This window comes from Miniopterus schreibersii (genome assembly GCF_964146895.1).
Source record: "Miniopterus schreibersii genome assembly, chromosome: 12".
NCBI classification, from domain to species: domain Eukaryota; kingdom Metazoa; phylum Chordata; class Mammalia; order Chiroptera; family Miniopteridae; genus Miniopterus; species Miniopterus schreibersii.
In genome coordinates, this window is record NC_138112.1 from 32,131,717 (window position 1) to 32,147,817 (window position 16,101).

A 16,101-nucleotide genomic window follows, 5' to 3' on the forward strand; every position below is an offset into this window, starting at 1 on the left:
CGTCAAGCATGCTCCCCGGTTACAAGTCTCATTTCTGTAGCCGGAATTGTTCCCACTCTGAGCAGCATTAGCTTCTCAGCCCAGAGAGCACCGCACCGACATCCAATTAAACATCAAAAGAAAATGATGAGACCGGGCTATTTCTGTATAGGTATGTTATGGGAGGGGGAATCGGGAGGTTAGAATTTCACCCGAGGAATCATATCCTCTGAGACTTGACATTTCCTGCAGCCTTCCCAGCAGCAAGTGCTAACCTAAAACCAAAGTTCAGAATAATAAATATCTGAGAGATTGACACCGAGGCAGAGAAAGGAGAGGAGATGCTGAGGGGAGGCAGGGAAGAACCCACCCATTGTCTGGGAAGTAGTGTGTGGAGGTTTAAACACAATGAGATGGTCAGTTCTTAACATTTAATCAAAGACTGAGAAATTGGACCCAGACGGGCATACTGCTAAATACTGCCAGAGTTAAAGGTTGACAGACCAGGAGCTGGCAGCTTTGTAATTTAGGAGAATTTCCCCCGACAGTCCTGGAACATTTTCCATCAGAACTAGAGCTCTTCAGTATGCAAATATAAGCCCTCCTGAAATTGGGTTTCCGAGTCAGGCTTCTATTTGGATGCCCAAGCTGATATCTTACATGAAATCTCTAGCTTGTCTTCCTGAATCAAACTGCTGGTATGATAACTTGTAATTTAAAAATAATAACTGTTCTTTGAATGGAAATTTTATAGAGCTCCTTCACATAGGTGCTTCACGATTGATTCAAACAACAAATACATAAGCCTCTGACATTGCAGATGGTATTACTCCCAGAAAAGCAGGGTTCAGAGAGCTTAGGAGACTTATCCAAAGACACTCTGGAAAAACAAGGATTCCAAGCAACCATTTCTGGCTTCAGAGCCCATGTTTATCCCCAGCATAACTCTGCCATGAGTTCTCACCAAGGTGCATGCTGATACTGTCGATGAATCAGGTACCAGATTTATAAAGGACCACTTCACTTGGTACCACTTCCAAGAATCAGGTGAATTGGATCACAACCACCAGTATACTGGGCAGCTCTACCAGGGTTCAAGGAAAAGAGCAGTTGCTTTCTGGGGTGATCAGGGTGACCTCTTGGAGGAAGTAGGATTTAAGGTGGGTCATGGAGGTTGGATTTGAGTTGGCAGAGGTAGAAAAAAGAGGCAAGCACCTTGCAGCAGGCCACTGAGGAAGTCAAAGATTGGCAAAAAGATGGGACAGATCATGGCATTTTCTAGGAAAGACCAGTAGTTTGGAGTGGTTTAGCTTAGGATATTTGTGGTAGTAGTGAGAGGGGAAGGAAGTTGGCAGGAGTTGGATCATGAATTGCCTTGAAGAAGTTTAGATTTTATCTGTCAGTGGGAACCACTGAAAAATTTTAAGCAGAGATGCTTAAACACAGTCAGGTTTGGTTTTAGAAAGATTACTCTCACATTGGCATGCAGTTTGAGGCCCCTGGGGGACATCTAGGTGGCGGTGTCCAGGAGAGAGAGAGAGAGAGAAACACACAACTGGGTGGAGAGGTGACCTTTCACAAGGGATATCCTGGTTGGAGGTCTTCGGGAAGAACACTGACCATCAGCCGTCTTTTCAGGTCACCCATTTGAGTCTGTCCCATGGGGTTTGGGTAGCAGTCCAGCCCAGGCTGAAAATACACATTCCAGACACGTTCTTTGGCTCCTCTGCTCACCAGCCCTTTCCTAGCTTGTTATCGGCAAAGTCAGACCCTATTTGAAGGCCACCTCCAAGCTAGGTCTGGACACCTCTAATCAGGAAGCCCGATAGCCTCCAATTAAGATGAATAGCAGTGGCCCACTGCTTCCAGTGAGAGGTGCTTCAAAAAGCTTGAAATTCTAGTCCTGGGAGAAAGAGGTGTGGCGACCGCTATGCACCGACACACTGGAATCCACTTTTCTGCCTGGTTTGAAAGCTTCCCAAACTCCTTGAGTGAGGTGAAAGGCCATGTGGTTTCCAAGGCTCATTAGCTGGCTGCCATCTCAATCCGTGGGACAGAGCCATGGCTTGGAGCAGCTCTGACGCTCGGGCAATAGGGAGGGAAGTTGAAAGGCACAGGAGAGTGGCTTGGGTTTGGCCTCAATGTCAAAAGGAGACTAATTACTGTGAGGAAGTCAGAGGCTCCTTTCCTGTACCTTTCTACCCTTCTGGCTTCTTCCTGAAACCTGCCTTGAGACTGAAAAGCCATCTGCCCAATTTAGTGGCGGGTGGGGGGAGTAGGTGCTGTGTGCAAACCAATTTGTTCAAAACATAGGGATATCTGGCCCGTGGGAAAGAAAGTTAACTTCTAATTAGTTTACTGTATGCTGGGCGTGGTAGCCAGCTTCGTGCTCATTTATGCATTGGTAGACTTGAGTTGCTTGAGGATAGGAACAATTTGATAGAATTTCTGAATCCCCCAGTCCAGGGCTACCTGACACATAGTAGATGTGCAATGCAGGGGTGGGTAAAAGTAGGTTTACAGTTGTTAGTATGGAAAAAACATGCAGGTTATTATTATTACAATGGTTTTATTAACTCTGTGTTTTACTTACAACTATAAACCTACTTTTGCCCACTCCATATATTTTTAAATCAATTTTAAGATTCTGGTAGATAGGTATCATTATCACCATTTTATAAATGACAAAAGTAAGAGTCGGAGGTGTGCAATACCGTTTCGCACAGCTGGGAAGTAGCGGAGCAGGCTCTTCTATCCAGCTGGCTTAAATCCAAGTCTCTGTTCTGTGCCAGATCATTGGCCTTCGTAGTTCCATTAGGTGCCCTGCTCGTGCCACTGGAATGTGGCACAACGTGAACGCAGCAGCGGGATGGAGAATGAACAGACAAGTCGCGGGAAAGGTAGTATGAAGAGCATTGGGTCAGGGTGAGGAAGGAAACTGGGACTCTGGTTTCAGAGATCCTATAGTTTAGCTGGGTTGATGATCTAATACATAATTAACAGTCAGGGAGATATGTCAGATTACATCTGAGATTTTGCCTAAGCCTGTTCACCCAATTTACAGACCAAATAGCTGTGTTAATCACGGTCACCTTTCTTTCTAGCTAAGTGTCTTTGAGCAAGTCACTCAGCCTCTCCAAGCTGTTTCCTCAACTACAATACGGGAGTGAAATCACCATTGCAGGGCTGTTGTGAGGATTTAATGAGATAATACTTGTGTGCCACCAACAATGATTCTACATTTTCCCCTTAGATTTGTGCAGTGTGGCTGGGACTTAAAATGTACCAGGATTTCAGAGAAATACCCCAAGCTGTGCACTGACTAACATGAGCTAGTGATGAAACAAAATCCTAGTGGGAATCATCTTAAATTATTTAACCCTCCATTAAAATGTCTTAAGGTCACTCTAAAAACCTCAGATCCTAAGCAAAATAGAATGGCTTCCTCTATCATCCCTTTTCCTGCTAAGTACAGACTTAATCATATATATATATATATGTATGTATATAAATTGATTTCAGAGAGAGAGGAAGGGGGAGAGAGAGCGATAGAAACAGCGGTGATGAGTCATTGATCGGCTTCCTCCTGCACGCCCCCTGCTGGGGACCGAGCCGGAGCCGGCACCCGGGCATGTGCCCTGACCAGCAATGGAACCGTGATACCCTGTGTCACAGGTCAGTGCTCAGCCGCTGAGCCACGCCAGCTGGGCAGTACAGACTTATTAAAGGACTTCCCAGGAGGTCTCATTGGGCCAGGGTTCTATTTATACGCCCCTGGAATTTTTAAAATAGCTTCACCTGTATCTGTTCCTTGCTCAGCAGGAAAGTACACAGACCCTTAGGTGAGGTCCCCTCCACCCCCCACTCATGTCAATTTTAAGCATCTTTTCCAAGTTGAAGAAATTTTATGGGAAAATTATATATAATTCTCTCCCTTTAGGAGAAAGACACAGATTCCCCTACCAGCTATTTTAATGAATAGGATTTTAAAGTAAAGCAGGACAAATTAAAACGTTAGCCCCATGATAGGTCTCAGGCTTCATCCAGGCTCTTAGGAGATCAACATTTAATGAGAGGAGCCTGGGGCAGCTTTTTCCCGTGTGTATATACTTTGGGGCACAATTAACCAATAGCTAAACCTCCTGTCTTTCCCTACCTTTTTCACTTCTTCCTCATGTATCCACCTGAGTTTCAGAAAGAGAATGGGTGTGACACAGACGTTGGCATGAAGGACGATGTGTGTGAGGGCGTAAGGGCTGAGACACTAAACTTGCAGCGTTCTCAGTTGGAGACTGGAGATGATGAGTCTTTGGGAAAGTTACGCACAAAGAAGACCGAGCCCATGTGAATATATTTTACCAAATAGATTTTACACAATATGGCATTGAGGTAGAGTTGAGCCAACTGACATAACACCTCTTCCATAAAGCTTTTTTAATTCATCTGTTCTTTCAACAAATATTTGTTGAAAGCTCATGCTGTGCCAGTCCTGGTGCCTGCTGCCAGGGAACCGTGATGAATAAAAGCTAGAGCCTGCCATCAGGTGGGCTTCCAGGCTAGAGGGAAGACGCACGTGTACACAGGTGAGGCAGGGCAGAGGTGGGGCGGGGAAGGGGAAGGGTCTAGGAGAAGACCTAGGTGTTCTGGAGCCTAACCTGGTTCATCTCCAAGGACCTAAACAGTACAGTCAAGAACTTTATAGGCTTGGAATTTTAGAACAATTGGGCATTTTCACCTGTTTTCAGGAGGACGCCTAGGCTACAAATATTAATAGCTTCTAACTGGGTTTTGAAGGTCTTGGCTGATGGTACCACGCTAGGGACCAGAGAAAGGGCTTAATAACCAAATTTTGTGGCTATTACTAGAAAGCAAATGTTTTGCTCTCAGGATGATGCTTCTCGCTAAGTGACTAGGATTTGTACTGATAAAGGGCATCTTGGGTCCTCATCAAACTCGTGTACGTAACATAGTTTACATAGAGCTTTTCACACATTCTTCATTCAGTTATTCCCACTAACCCTGGAGGGGACCATTATTACCCTCCCCGGTAGTGCCTGTAACTTGAGGACGAATGAAAAGTAGCATCTCAGTCTTCTGAGATGAGTCGATGGGTCTCTTCCACTCAGGCAGAGGAGAACCTGGGCACTGACAGGTTGCATGATCATCAGTTAGCACCCCATAAACATCAAGGTCACCCTGTTCAGGCCCTTCCATTAAAATGTGTAAGAACTCACCACCCAGCTCGTAAAGGGCTTATGGAAGGGTGCCCGGCCACCAGGCAGCTGGAGCCCCAGGCCAGGAGAGCGCATCTAGTGTAAACTGGCGAGGAAATGGAGCGTTTGGATGAGCAGCTTCGCAGTCTCCAGATGAGAACAGTGAGACCGAGTGTCTGGGAAACTCTGCCTAGAGGATCTCATTTCATTTCACATCTATCCAGGGTCTGACTTGGATTATCACAAGGATAAACAACAGGGCCAGAAAAGGGGGGAGATGTGCTTGAAGAACCTGAAGTTCCCCTCAAGCAAAGGTTGCCCCTTTGCCTACCGGGTTCCCTTATCTGGAAAAGGTCTGTCTTGCCACATTGCTCTGAGGATTGTCCAAGGGAGGAAGAAGCACCAGATGACCATCTGACCTTGTAGAATTCCCTAGCTGTCTGGGTCTCAGTAGCCTCACCTCTAGGAAAGATAACAGCCAGGTGTTCTCACAGCACTGTCATAACAGTTCAATGAGACATGGTACATGAAGGATGGTTTGTAAACTGTAAAACCTGATAAGTGTTAATTAAGCCAAAAACAGCTTTCCCGCATATTACCTCATTTGATCTAACATCAGCCCTGTGAGATTGGTGGACTGGGAATTACTATTCCCGTTTTACAGAAACAGAAAGCAAGGCTCAATGAATTTCATAACTTGCAACCTGCAGGTTTCCCAGCCAATCAGTGGCAAAGCCAAGAGTAGACTCCAAAGCTGTCTGATCCTAAGATTCATGGTTTCTCTTCATTGCACTTAAGCAAAAAGGTGCAGAAGTAACAGCTGTAGATTATTTGGTTAGTGTTTGGAATGCCAGTATCAGTTTGTGCTTTGTCTAGACTATGATCTCTTGGAGAGCGGGGGTCATATCTTACCTCTGGATTCTTAGCACCAGGCACAGCCTCTGCCACAGAGTGGGCATGCCTGGAATATTATTGGAAGAATAAATGGATCAGTATGAATTTATCGATACCTGCCATATATCAGGAACTCAGTACCCTCTGAAGTGGTCATCCTCATTTTATAGAGGAAGACAATGAAGCTCAGGGCAATTGCATAGGTTTCCTAAGGTCAAATAACTGGCAGAACCGATATTTGGAGGCACATCTGATTCCAAATCTTATGTTCTTTCATCCCCACTGCTTCCAGACTAATTAATACTTACCTGTTGGCTAAGACCTGAAGTCACACAGTCAAGTTTGGGGAAAGCCTGCCTCCTCTGCTCTCTATCCCCATCAACTCCACACACCCTGCTGCCCGAATCACCAAGGCTGTGGCCCCAGCAGCTTGTCCCTCTCCTGGCTCACACCTCACTGCCACCATAAACTACCACCTGGAGACAGTGCTGAGTACACCCAACAGATGCTAAGCTAATCTTGCCTCCCAGCTCTGAGTGCAAGCTCAGCCTCCAGAGTCACCAGGGGTGGTTGCCCTAGGCAGTGCTGTGCAGAAGGGATGGAAACTTCAGAAATAGGACTTGGGGAGGCCTAGGGCCTGGAGATTGTCACTGTGGTCTGTGTGCAAAGAAGGGAAAGAAGCTTGAAGGGCATCCTGAGAAAGCCGGGTTCCAGGAGGGCTGCCAGATGGAGTGATGCTGCTCCACAGCCGCCCCCCCCCCCCCCCATCCACACGCACACACCGGGAAGTTTCCATAAAGGCAACTCACTAGAGATAAGCAGACAAATAGTCCTGGACTGATTTTCAGCCAAGCTGAGCAGGGTGTTTGTGAACTGGTTTAAATTCTCAGGCACCTATAGCCCCAGGCATACACATATTCATCCATTATCCAATTAGGAGTGTGTTCTGTGCCAAGATCTGTGCTGGGTATCAGGCATAGAATTGATTAGAAGAATTTGATCCAGCCTCGGGTATCCCTAGTCTGATAGTGAGACAGACAGAAACAGCAAATCACTCTACCGTGTAGCATGGGAAGGCCAGCAGCAATAGAAGAACCGCAGGATGAACTGCAGGAGACTCCTCAGAGGAGGAGGGATGCTTGAGCTGAGCCTGAGGGTAGATGGTGCTCTGTAACGTGGAGGGCACTTACATCATAGACTCCCACAGTCTTAGAGCTGGAAGGGACCTTTGATGCCATCAGGTTCCTCCCTGAGTGGACGCGGAAACTGACACCCAGAGAACAGAAATGACCTTCCCAAGGCCACATAGCAACTCTGTGGCTGAGCAGGCACAGATCTTGCAAACCTGGTCCTTGGACTCCCAGACTAAAACTCACCGTCCCGAGAAACGTTCTTGAGTGGGTGCCCTTTGCCATGCGCTGCCATCCATTTCACTGTGTGCTCATCGCAGCCCCGATGGTCAGCACAGGTACTGTGAGGCAGTGCCATTCCTGCCCACTCTCAGCACATCGGAGTTGAGGCACGGGCCAAGGTCACGCAGCTCAGAAGCTCCTGAGCCTAGGTTCAGAGAGCCCTGACCTAAGTCATGTTACAGCGGCCTCCCTCTGCTTGGCGCAGCTGAGGGACCCAGCGCGTCACTGCCTGCAGCGTCTCCCTTCCCAGGCAGTGTGCTCGGCAAAGTGTCTAGCATGGGAACACACCATAAATGGCAACTCACTGTTGTTCTTTTAATTCTTGAACATTTTAGCCACTGCCTTGTAGATTCATTAGAAAAGTCTGAGCCTCTAAGATGTAATTTTGTTTGCTTTCCTTTTTCAAAAGTAGCTAGACGATTAGTCTCTTCGAAGGGAGCCGTAATGGGCAAATGTTATTTGACACAGGTGCCAATTAATTTAGTTTGAAAGAAATGAAAGGTATTGGGATTTTCATGTGAAGATGGCTGGGCACAGAACCGAGTCAGGGTCTCTCTCCATCGGAGCCCTGGCCAAGAGCACTGTGGCCATGGTTGCTCGGCCCGTTTCCTAAAAAGCAGTTGTGTTCGGGAGCCTCTATAACTTCTGCCTGAATGACCGAGGGGCTTGTGAATCGCATCATGTGCGTGTTTGTATAGGGCCGGGCAACCCCACCCTGGCTGCGGAGTGTCCTGCCCCCCACCCCCCAAACTATTTGTTTTGGATCAGAAAGGCCATTTAGATGGTGCTTGGAATTGCAGTGACAAAGCACTGAGCATAAACCCTGCAAAAGCACAAAACAGCCACCTAGAGTGCCTGAGGAGGCTCGGGATCCGGCCTTCCTTTTACCCCACGCCAATCAGTCACGGCTAGAACCAAATGCAGGCCCCGGACCCCTCACACACACTTATCTTGGCGATCCGGGACTCATCCTCACTTTGTTTTCACACATAACCAGTTTTTAATTAAATTTGACTTTTCCTCACATCTGTTCAGCAGGACAGTCCCCTTTGCAAGTGGCAAGCACAGAAGTGGGGACAGGCTGGCAGTAGGGAAAAGCAAACAGAGCAGAGCCCTTCCATCCATCCTATTTTGGTAAAGAATAGGCTCAGGACAGGCTTCCGCCTGGAGAATTGTTCTTGTCCGAGGGTCATCGTCCACGGAGATTAGCTTCCCAAGCCCCTGGAATCCCAACTGCTCACAGAAGCCAAGGAAGGTAGCCAAGTGTGACCTTTGTTCCCAACAACAACCTGCTCAATACTTGTTTTTTCTCTCTCCTCCCTCTCCTGCCCTTCCTGGCCCTGGTTTCCCCCCTCCCCCTCCTCCCCACAGAGATCTGTGCTGCAGACTGTGGTGGCCACGGCGTGTGTGTTGGGGGCACCTGCCGCTGCGAGGATGGCTGGATGGGGGCAGCCTGCGACCAGCGGGCCTGCCACCCACGCTGTGCCGAGCATGGGACGTGCCGTGACGGCAAGTGTGAATGCAGCCCCGGCTGGAACGGCGAGCACTGCACCATCGGTATGGCGGGCCAGGCCCGGGGCTACCTTCTCTGGCCTGCACGGTGCCTTTGTTTGTCGGGTACTTCAGGGCCAGGGCGGGACCCCACTGCATGTGGACACTGGGCAAAAAGTCCTTTCATCTGGTGACATTATGGTTGGCATTTCCTAGACATCAATTGGACTTAAACTCATCACTGAGCATTCTTAACCTCCCTTCCTCCCCAGTCTGCATTTCCCAGGTTCCAGGTAGCTGGTAGCGTGCCTTGCTAGGTAGCCCTTCCCAGGCCAAATGCAGTGTAGTTTTTGTTAAGGAGCTGGGGTTGAAGAATGAGGCAGAGGAGTCTCCATTAGCAGCTGTGGGCAAGTCCCAATGCTTCTCTGAGCCTCAGTTTCTCCACCTATAAAATGGGAATAATAATGCATGTAAAGAGCTTAGAACAGGCTGACACATAGTAACGTGCCCAATCAATACAGCCATTATTATCAAATTCACTGTCTGGTTGGGAGGCGTTGGACTTTGGCTCTGAGTCTTCCATACCCACTGGCCTCCTAGGTCTACGCTTCCAAAGAGGCCTGGGATCCGGGGAAAGCTTCCCACAGGCCACATCTGCATTCCATTAGCCTAGGACCCCTCCCTCCCCTGTCCTCTGCTTCCGTCCTGTCTGCATTTGTCTCCTTTCTCCTCTCTTGGGGGCTCCTCGGCACCAGGGCCCCTGCTAAAGCAGCACTGTTGGCAGCTTTCAAAACAAGCCGATCACTCCATTCCCTTCTTTCTGCCTTTCCCGCTGGTTTTGTTGATTTTAAACACAGCCAGACATTTTGCTTGGTTTATTATCTGGAATGAACACTCACCAAAAGCTCTTTATTGAATCAACTGGTTTGTGGATGTGTGTTTTAACTTCTTCCCCTTGCATTTTTTTAAAGGCAGGGTCTGTGATCAGATGGTGAGCACATGGCTTGAGAAGGCAGGATTCTGGGTGCCTCTCCAGCTCTGAGGGTCACCTCTTGAGTCTTATAGCAACTGGGAGACAAGCCCCAAAGCTTTGGGGAGACAAAGGAATTTTGAGCAAATGGAGCTGCCTCTTATCTTTTGTGGGGTTTTTTTTAGGCTCCATTCCTTTTGTTTTCTAGCCTGAAATTAGTGTGTATCCATCACCCCGCCCTCACAACATCACTCTGTTCATACATGCCTGTACAATACCCTCTACTTATTACCATTGATAATAATGGCTTCTAATTTTTGAATGTCTATAGTGTGCCAAGCACTGTGCTAAAGGCTTTAACTGCATTATTTCATACTCCTAGCAATGACCTGTGAAGGCATACATGTTAGTCCTTCCCTTCCCAAGACCTGAGGCTGAAGGTCACTTCACTTTTAAGAAGTGAAACAGGAATTTGAGGCTCAGTTTTCTGAGCCATAGTGCAGGGGCTGCTCACCAGCTGCTATCTGCAGCAATTGTGGAACAAAGCCCAGGTTTTCTGCAGAGGCATCCAGCACGTATCGTCCCCTGAAGACTTGTCTCCTTAGTACAGTTGTGCTCAGAGTCAGGCCAACTCTTAACAGCCACTCAGAGCCGATGGCAGCCCTCCCTGCTTTTCCATAGCAGAAAATGCCCCCACATCTTACTGTGTGGCTTCTGGATGGCTTCTTTATATCACTGTCATCTTGTCCTGTGATTGTCTTGAACATACGTTAAAGAGAAGTGGCCCAAGTTCCTGACGGGCCCCCTTCTTTCAGCTCTGCTTGCTCTTTTCCTTGTGACCAAGGGCAGACTGACCTCTCAGCCTCCCCAGCTCACAGGGGGCCCATCCCTATTAAAACCAAAATCAGGGCCCAGAAAGAGGACATTCTGTCTTTCTAGCTTGCTTACAGGGTCCTCAACTCACCTTATCAAGTTCCCAAAAGTTCATGGATGTCAGACTCTCATAAGATAAAGGCACCTCATTTGAGTCGGACGACAGGGGATTTAGGGAAGTTGTCCCCGGCACAGTCACGGATGACGCACGATGGGGTCTGTGGCCAGGCCAGGCCCCGTTTAGGCCTCGTGGCTGTTCATCCGCCTGGCCTGAAGAATGTCCCTTCTGTTTTGCTGCCATGAAGTCAAAGCACTTCTTCCCGCCTCCCCTGTTCACCCCGTTCTCGCTCTCTAAGAGCAGATCCCTGCTCGGGATTGCGGACGCCTCTTCCCCTCCAGATAAGAAATACATCAAGGTAAATGCGCACGATTCAGGAGGGAGGCTGACAGTCATAAATACCAGAAAAATGTCACAGGACATTGAAGGAGTAATGGACTAGTCATAGTGGCTCAGATGAAAGGACGCTGGCTGGGAATTCTATTACCTCTCATTGTGTGACGAGCATTTCCCGTCCCTGTCTAATCCCCCCGCATGGCAGCTCGCTCCCCGTGGGTCCCTGCCTGTGGCCGGCTGCACCCCGCTCAGAAGCAGAACACCCCGCGCTGGAGGACGCCTCAGGGGCGGAAGGGCAGGGCAGGCCACGCGAAGGAGGGCAACTGAGGCAGTGCCTTCTCTTTCTTTTTGGGATGGAAATGAGAAGGAGAAGGGCCCTTTTAAACTCAGAGGGTAACAAGAAGCACTTTCTTATATTTCCAGGGAGCTTCAGCTCCCTGTGAGGGTCACTTAGGAAAAGAAAAAAAAATGCCTGTGTTAGAAAAGTTAGAAATTCAAGTGCTACGTTTTCTCTTGTTACCAGATTATTACACAGTAGTAGGTCATTACACTGTCACTAGCTCATGTGCTGGAGTATATGTAGGTCCCACCCCAAAGAAAGAGCCAGTATCCACGACACAGATTCAGAGATCTCCACGCGGTGGAAGCAGAAGAGAGGAGGGCCTGTTGAGTCATGTACCACCACCCTTTCTAAGCGGGAAAGAGGGACTCGATTGCTTTCCACAGCTGGCGTGAAAGAATCAGAAGGCCTGTGCTCCTTACGGCCAGGTCCCCAGCATAAGAGCCTTTTTACCCCAGCAAATTTCCCAGAGCAGATTACTAAAATAGGAATCAAATATCTGCTTTGGAGGTTTTGGTCCATCTTTTCTTTTAGGGAAGCTACTTGCTTTTTGCTCAAAAGAGGTTGGTTTTCTGGATAAAAGGGAATTTGACAGTGACATCCTCCTTAACAGCCAATTTTGGGGGTTTTTGTTTGTTTTTTGTCAAAAAGCAAGAATATTTCCCATTGAATTCTAATTCCTTATGTTAAGAATTATCTGTCTCTTTGCATCTTCAAGGAAGGTCAGACAGACCACATGGTCAATGGGGGCTTCTGTTTCTCCCTCTGTGAATCACAGAATGGGGTGGCTGGCGGAGGCCTCCTGGTGCCCACAGGCCTGCACACCCCTCAGCCTGAATCTGAATTACTAGCTCTTAAAAATAACCTACAGATAAAAAGGAATATTTCATTTTTGCTCTCACTTGTCACTAATACTCCCACTTGCATATATCAGCAGTTTTCAACCCTTTTCATCTCATGGCACACATAAACGAATTCCTAAAATTCTGCGGCACACCAAAAAATATATTTTTTGCCCATCTGACAAAAAATAGGTATGATTTTGATCCATTCACACTGGACGGCTATTGTTGTGTTGGCTGTTGTCATTTTTTTATTGAACAATCTAGGAAAAAAGAGGTCAGTGCCCCTGACTAAGTAGTCAGGTACAGCAGGTTTTAAGAATTCTTGCGGCTCACCTGTTGAAAATCACTGGCGTATATGGAGCCCAGTTTTCCTAGCCCAGAAGCTGAGGTAAGATGGGTTGATTTGGGTCTATTTCACGGGTATGTGGTCAACACAGAGTCATCAAAAGCATATTTTTGGTTGTTTTTTCCAGGAATTTTATGGCTCTCTTAAGACTGGGGCTTGACCTCCAGTTTCTTTAGAGAAAGCTGTAAATCACAGTTAAATTTAAGAAGGTATTCAGTTTTTTCCTCCTTCTTTGAAAGCACCACTAACATTTTGGATCACTTCTCTGATAGTTATTTTATTCACTTCAGTGCCCCTTGTCTATAAAGTCTCAAAACACATGTGGGAAATGCCAGCTTCTGATTACATTGGTAAAATTCCAACCTTGACCCCAAAGCTGTGATTATTCCAGATGCCAGATATACAGAATTATTTACTAGGCTTCAGGAGAGCTGTCCAATCATATAAATCTTGATTCTTAAACAAACCCTCCTCTGGGAGGAAAGATCAGAATAATACTCTGGTGATGCAATTGCCAGAGTGAGCAAAGCCAGATGAAGAGAAGTTATGAAGGGAGGCCACAAACCTTCTGGAGTGCTTTGTCCACTTTCGAGTGGTAGCTCTCAGAGTGGGGCTTTTGTTTTTGTTTTTGTTATTTTTTTTCCCTAATTAGTCCTCAACAGAGAACTCACAAGTCACTCGCGAGGCATCGGCGCCTGAGTGGTGGCCCTGTGCTTAACCCTCCTCGAGCTTTCTCTCACAGCACAGCCCGTGGCCTGACAGGACCGGTGCTGACAAGGGGAAAGGGGAAATGGACAGGGATCTGCCCCAAGTTGTGAGAGCAGGAGCTTGATTCATCAGTGGTTCTGAGAGATTTTAGCCCACACGCAGGAGGAGTGGGAAACTGGAGAAAGGTAGTGGGCCTTGTGAGTCCCTTTCAGGACGGTGCCATTGGCCACTTACTCGTTGATCATCCAAAGAAAGAAGAGCATTAAAGTATCCAAGATCTTAACAAGAACATCTCTTAGATGGTTTGTCATTCATCTGAAAGAAATTTAGATGATTATAACCCCCCCAGGCATTGCCTGCCATTATGATCCCGTTCAGTCTGGCCTAATGGGTTCCAATGATACAGCTATTAAAGTGCTCGGAGCTCCTGGGGGGTAAGAATGAAAAGCCTCTTGCCACGTTCCCCATAACCTCTGCCTGGGGCCCCTGAAGCTGCTTGAGATGATCCTCAGAGAAACTTTTGTTGGTACAGGCAAGTCAAGGAGAGAAATTTTCATGTTGGAGGTCACAGAGATGCTAAAGACATCTAAGACCTCACAGACCAAGCTCATGCCAAAGGCGCGGAGTCTGTGTCATAAACAGCTGTGTTCCACCGCCATCCCCGGCTCCTTGCAGAGTGATAGGAACGTAGGAGCACAAGGAACATTTGTGCAGTATTGAAAGAATGAGCGTGGCCTTAGAGGGAAAACGACTCTACTGCCGTCATCTTCATCCTGAAGTTCTGAGGAGAAAGGTGAAGGAATTTTGTGACGTCCCGAATCCACCATTCATAATGCAAACTTACGGACATTATGCCGTCTTTTCTTAAAGTTAGTACTTTACGGTCATGATGAATTTTTAAGTAATAATACTCAAGGGCATATGTGCCAAGATTTTCAAGCAATGAAAGCAACAGTAATATGGACTTCTGCATATGCCTTTTATAATTAAATGGTGTTGGACTTCAAAGATGCAGTTATCACTTCCATTTGCAATGGCCAGAAACAAGGAAGCACGATTTCATTCCCAGGAAACTGTTGGACTTGGTATTAACTGGCTGTTATCAGCTTTTGGATTCATAGTGTGGCTTGAGGAGTCGGAATGATTTGTGGAGTCAGAATTTGAAGTTTTGAATGTCCACTCTTGTCTCCTGAAACCCACAACACTGATTGCAACATGGGTCTACCTCAGTCACCTCTACTAGATGTTGCTGCTGCCTGCAGTCTGGAGAAATTAGTAAACATTTGTTAAAGGTATTAAAAATGTATTTGCATTTAATGGAGATCGTTATTACTAAAACAGTCTCAAAAATAAAATAGCTTTAGATGAGAGGGGACTCTCTGAAGTCAGCCCCTGGGTTGCAGGAGATTATCTTTACAGGGTGGAGATAATCTGTACTCATCACCAGAGCCACGATATCACCTTTCAGTTTAGAAACAAAGTGTTTCGTATCGGAGAACTCTCTCAACGTGGATGCTGCATGATGGCATGGCCATTTGGATCACAATGATGGTGTTTCATTCAGCCTAGTCACCCTTCCCAACCCTGTGAAAGAAATCTGGGCTTGCGCCATCTCTTCTGTAGCTGAGTTCAGAGTTTTTACAAGAATGTGTGATTCCGACCCTCTACAAAACTCTGCAGATCTGAAAACTAAGAACAACTCTGCCAGGAGATCCTGCATGTTATTGCTGTCTGATGGCATGTCCTGGGAGGTGATGTCTGAGAAATTTTAGATCATTTTGCAAATTTAGATGAATGAGTTTGACTGACACGAAAGTGACAGATGAACCAAGAACCAAGAAAGTCTTCTCCGTAGCCAGAGATGTTTTCTGGGCTGTTCTACACTGGTTTCCATTGTTTGGCATTCCACAGCTTTTCTTGTTCACTCCTGCTTAATAAGCACTCGCCTTCATTTTCCCTGTTACAGCTTATTATCTCGTGGACTCCACAGCATCTGTAAGAATGAAGGGGGAGCATGCGGGCCCAGTTAAAATCTCCTCTTCCCAATTTTCCACTTGGCTGTGCAGCCTCCAGGAGCATATTTCATCTTGAAACAGAGACCGCTCAGATACCCAAGCTAAGAACAGAGCGTCTCATCCGCCAGCCTTTTGAGGCAAATACATATTGTGAATAACAACAGTATCTATCATATCCAGAGGATAGAAAAAAACAGAAGTTACATTTTTTTTATGAAGAGAGTAAGAATGTCCCTACAGTTTATAGAACCCTAGGGTTTCCAAATAAGGCCCCACCAGTCCTACTTATGGACTTTTGATTCATGTATGAAATCGAGCTGAGGATGGGGGCCCACCTGGCGTCAGACCCTTCAGGAGACGGCCATCTATCTGGCCTCTGTGGGAGCACATGTGGGGGAGCGACAGAGAGGAAGTTGAAAGGGGAGCTCCTCCAATTATTATGGCTACAGCCCAGGTGGGGGAGGTTTACTGATTTATTCTGGGAGTGAAGAGGTCTACCCTGCTTTAAACACACAGCCACATACATGCACAGTGGGGTTTCTTTCAGAGCCACGTTTGACACCCACCCTCACAAGTAAGATTACCAAGTAATTCAGTGCTTGGATGCAACCCCTCCATTGG

At 47.0% G+C, this 16,101-nt stretch overlaps 1 protein-coding gene across 3 annotated transcripts in view; it reads left to right on the forward strand.

Moving 5' to 3' along the window:
• Positions 1–16,101, forward strand: part of TENM4 (teneurin transmembrane protein 4) — a 2,309,694-nt gene that overhangs the window by 2,192,052 nt on the left and 101,541 nt on the right. For all 3 annotated transcript variants that reach the window (XM_081155445.1, XM_081155446.1, XM_081155447.1), the window contains one exon: positions 8,870–9,055. In XM_081155445.1, coding sequence (XP_081011571.1) covers positions 8,870–9,055 — 186 coding nt within the window. The remainder of the gene's footprint in view (positions 1–8,869; positions 9,056–16,101) is intronic.